The 4681-nt window shown below is 37.3% G+C and overlaps 1 protein-coding gene across 1 annotated transcript; it reads right to left on the bottom strand.

Annotated features, from left to right (window-relative positions):
* Window positions 1-457: 457 nt before the first annotated feature.
* On the bottom strand, window positions 458-1456 carry LOC101475193 (chemerin-like receptor 1). Its single transcript, XM_024804236.2, has one exon. It carries the CDS (start codon window positions 1433-1435, stop codon window positions 458-460), a length of 978 nt encoding a protein of 325 aa, XP_024660004.2. The 5' UTR covers window positions 1436-1456.
* Between the last annotated feature and the right edge of the window lie 3225 nt (window positions 1457-4681).

Consider the following 4681-nt stretch of genomic DNA (forward strand, 5'->3'; position numbering starts at 1 on the left):
TATTGCGAAAATAAAAACTTGGGCAAAAGATACAGGGACTGAGACAATCGCAGGTAGTATAGATGGATATATCAAGTTGCTCCTGTTTGTCACTTTTTGTGTTTCTCACTTGTTTTTGGTACATATGGAGAATACTGTGCGTAATAGGGATTGCATTATTTTGTTTTTTGATTAAGAATGTTAAGAAGTTACACTAAAATATTTTAGCATTCCAAAGTGTTTCAAATGCCCCCAGAAATGTTAACTTGCTGTACAATATCACAGTAATAATATATAATATAGTTAAAAAAGAGAATGCTTTTGATCAACATTCCTAAAATTAATTAATTAATATTATTAAATCTTAAGAGATGAACTCTATAATTTGAGAGGATCCATGAATTTAAAGAAAAGGTAATTTGTTAGACACAGTTAAAGTCACTATGTACAGTACAATGTATTTATCTCTTTAATCGCATTACAACTGTGTGTCAGACTCTAACTTCTTATTGTTCTGAGTGGTTGCATTTGTATAGATATAAGAGCGAGGAACTTCTTCCTGGAAGGCAGTCTCCAAGATGTTGTGGATAGATTTGTGGACTTGACTCTTAAAATCCTGGCCCATGAACACATACAGCAGTGGATTCAGGCAGCTGTTGAGAAAGGCCATACTGGTGGCTATTGGTAACCCAATTATGGTGATATCATCTAATATCTCACTTGAATATTCTGGCATGTGATTTGCCATCTCAATTAGACCCATGATGTGAAAGGGAGCCCAGCACAGAAAGAAAGTGATGATAATGGCAGCGATGATCTTAAAGGGGCGACTTGACTGATTGGCCAGTGTGCGGTTTCTTCTGAGACGATGGATTATAACAGCATAACAGGAGACAATGACAGTAAAGGGCACAACAAATCCCAATAGGAAACGCGTGATAATCATGGCCTGATGAGTCTCATTATATGTGTCCTCGTCACCAGAAAGAGCATAGTTGTTGAAGCAGTTGATGATATCCTTATTGTGGTACGATGGTCCGACGTCCCTGAAGATGAAGTATGGAGCACTGAGAATCAAAGCCACCACCCAAACACACAGACTCACATAGGATGCTTTGCGTACATTTCGGTGGTTCTGAGCCCAGACGGGCCACACCACAGACACACATCTGTCCACACTGATCACCACCAGAATGTAGACACTGGCAAACATGTTCAGAAAGCTGATAGTGGTGTTCAGCTTGCACATGAAGTTGCCAAAAGGCCAGTGGAAATCCAAAGCTGTGTAAGTCACACTCAGGGGCAAAAACGCAGTGAAGAGGAAGTCAGCCACAGCAAGGTTGAGGAACCAAACTGTGTTAACAGTTTTCTTCATCTTGAACCCGGTCACCCAGATAACCACTCCATTCCCGAGCACACCGAGGACAAAAGCCAGGGAGTACACAACGATAGACATGGTGTTCAGAGAATGTCTCAACTCAGCATACTGGTAAACAGGTGCAGCAGTTGTGTTGAATTGATGAAAAGATCTAGTGGTCATCTCTATCACTGCCTTGGGACCTGCAGTGGTATCACAAAAAAATAAATATATAAATGCATTATGTAAAATTCATCTTTCAATTTTTTTCTTTCTGTTATAACTAATTGCATTGAATGATACTCAGTTATTTTTTAAATTGCTACTTAATGTCTAGTTAGTTGTAAACAAATCTTAAACACTAACTGCTTCAATTAAACACTGACTGCATTTAGCAGTGAAGGGTCACTTGTAAGTCAGATATCTCAGGTATAATCAAGGCTATGAAAGCAGAACATGTGAAAAAAATTGTAGTTGGCTGTTTTGGTATAGATTATTTCTTGATAGAAGAGCATGAACAGTGACTAATTCATTTACAGATTTAGAAAATGAATTAGTTCTAGACTTCAGTAGTAATGAGTTAAGTAAAAGGAAGAATTAAAGAGTGAAGATAATACATTTACGAGACTATATAAGGGAAGGGGGGGGGGGGGGGGGGAGGAAAAGTAGATAAAACCAGTAGTTAAAATGTAAGTTTTGAAGTTTAAGCTTAAAAAACAGTGTGGATTTGGTGCTTTATTCAAATGCACAGGCAGCCAGTGTAAAGACCTCTGAGCTGAGCTGATGTGGTCCACTTCTTTGGTCTTAGTGAGGACTCGAGCAGCAGTTCCGAATGAGCTGTAGTTGTCTGACTGATTTTTTAGGTAGACCTGTAAAGATGCTGTTACAGTAATCAAGCCTACTAAAGATGGCAGGTAGTGTTTTTTTTTTTATGACATATATACACTGGGATAGCATATTCAATGGTGTCACTATGTTAAGTATTTGACTAAAAAGCTCAAGTTGTGTTTGACCTATATACACAGATTAACTGTTGTCTACATTTATAACATATGTTAACTCTTGATGCACAGCTGTTGTTTTGCAGACTAATAATTCACATAAAGAGGTAGTTTAGATAGTTTTATGTTTGGTTTTGATAGGTTCATGACTTATACTTCTAAAAAGAGGACGATTTGTTGTTACTTTATTATTCCTATTAACATATACGAACTGAAAGTCACTAATGACGCTATCAGTCTGTGAGAGGTGTAGGAAAATGAGGTCATGGACATTTTGTATTTCTTTGTCTGCCATGATGTATCACTCATGAAGCAGCATCTATAACTTTGTCAGTTTTGTTGCTTTGTGTTGACTGACAACCATGAGAAGTCAGCGCTCAGTTAGCTAAAATAATTAAGAATCACAGGGTGACTTTTTTAATAAAGATTAATTAGTGTCACCCTCTGTACTTTAACGTGAATATGTGCAAAATATGGCATTTGTAGGCAGTTACATACGTCATATTTTTAACACTATTGTTGGATGATAAGGTGAGGTTTCAGACAGATTCAGAAGAAGTTGAGCAATTATGTCTGACAGAGTGAAACCAAAAAAAAAATGTATTATTGACAATTTTACAGCAGCAAAATAATAAATATTGTTTACCTTTAGTAAAGCTCTGTTGTTGGTTGTTGATGAATCCACTCCAGAAGAATCACTGATCAAACTGTGACACATTGATTATATATAAACCCATTCTGAGAAAAAAAACCGCTGCTGAATTTGGCTTTCAGAAAAAGTCTGAAACCAAAATGAGATCATCTGTATTTTCCAGTGGCTACCGTAGAGGTTTTCTGTCAGCATCCTGTTTTCTAATCTAAATGAAGTCTCTTTATTAGCTGTGAAAGACGCTGTAGTGAAACAAGTTTGACACACCTTGTGTGTCTTCAAAAAGTAACGTGTGACTAAAACATGAACAGCATCAAGGTCGGATTCTAGTGGAAACATAAGAATTTAGATTGAAGCTAAACTTAAAAAAAAAAGATTTGTTGAAATAAACCTTTGCAAACAGATCAAAACCAGATTTGGACAAATGTGAAGGATTTCCCGTAATAATGTCAGTTTGCTTTTCTTTTTAATGCAATATTTCTAAAATATTCTATGATCTCACAGGATGACGTTCATCCTACACACTCTGCCTCACCAGAATTGGTTTTCACAACCACAGTTACTTTTAACGTAATATTTAAGCCTGTGTGTTCTGAGCCATCATTGTTGAGGAATCTAACCCTACGCGAAGTTTTGCTTTTTCTAAATTGTTGCGTTGTCAGCAAAGAATGTAACGATTCCTACTAACATGCATCAAAAATGACATTTTCTCCAAAAAATAAAGGTAATGGTTAGGGTTTAGGGTCATCGCCGACGCTGACTCATATATCTTTATATCTCTAAAGCAAATCATGATGTGGTGGCACGAATCAGGGACACACACAGACTCACATAGGATGCTTTGTGTACATTTTGGTGGTTCTGAGCCACATCACAAACACAGTATGGATCATCAGTCCATACTGATGATCAGTCCATACTGATCACCACCAGAACGTAGACACTGGCAAACATGTTCAGAAAGCTGATGGTGGTGTTCAGCTTTTACATGAAGTTGCTAAAAGGCCAGAGGAAACCTGAAGCTACGTATGTCACACTCAGGGGAAGAAATGATACAAAGACGAAGTCAGCCACAGCAAGGTTGAGGTACCAAGCTGTCTATCAGCCCAATATCATTGCCAATATCAGGTGCAGTTGCAGTTGCAGTTGTACCGATTAGATCAAACGAGTCATTGGTCGTCTCCATCACTGTCTTAAGAATGACATAAAGAAACAACAAAATTAAATCATTTTGTAATGTCTGTTTTTCAAAGCTCTTCTTTCAGATGTGCATGCACACTATCAGTGAAAGGTTTGATCACACCTTCTCATTTAAAAGTTTTTCTTTATTTTTCGTACTTTCTACATTGTAGATACATAGTGGGGACATCAATTACATGATGCAAGATATATGGAATTATGTAGCAAACACAAAATGGATAAATAACTAAATATGTCGTATTTTTTAGATTCCTGAAAGTAGCCACCCGTTGCTTTGTTGACAGCACTGCACTCTGATTGGGGCCATTGTCTTAAGGTCATTGCCTTGTTGAAAAATAAATGATAGTCCAACTAAATGCAAACCAGGTGTCATTGCAGAATGCTGTGGTAGCCATGCTGGTTCAGTGTACCTTCAATTTTGAATAAATCCCTAAGATGAGCGGGTGAATTTTAAGACTGAAGTTGTTGAACAAGCTTATTTGACTGAAAAGTAAC

This window comes from Maylandia zebra, linkage group LG11 (assembly GCF_041146795.1).
Source record: "Maylandia zebra isolate NMK-2024a linkage group LG11, Mzebra_GT3a, whole genome shotgun sequence".
NCBI classification, from domain to species: domain Eukaryota; kingdom Metazoa; phylum Chordata; class Actinopteri; order Cichliformes; family Cichlidae; genus Maylandia; species Maylandia zebra.

What these genes read in the sequence shown, in the direction of transcription:
- LOC101475193 (XM_024804236.2), bottom strand. Translation starts at nt 1,435, where the DNA reads ATGTCTATCGTTGTGTACTCCCTGGCTTTTGTCCTCGGTGTGCTCGGG.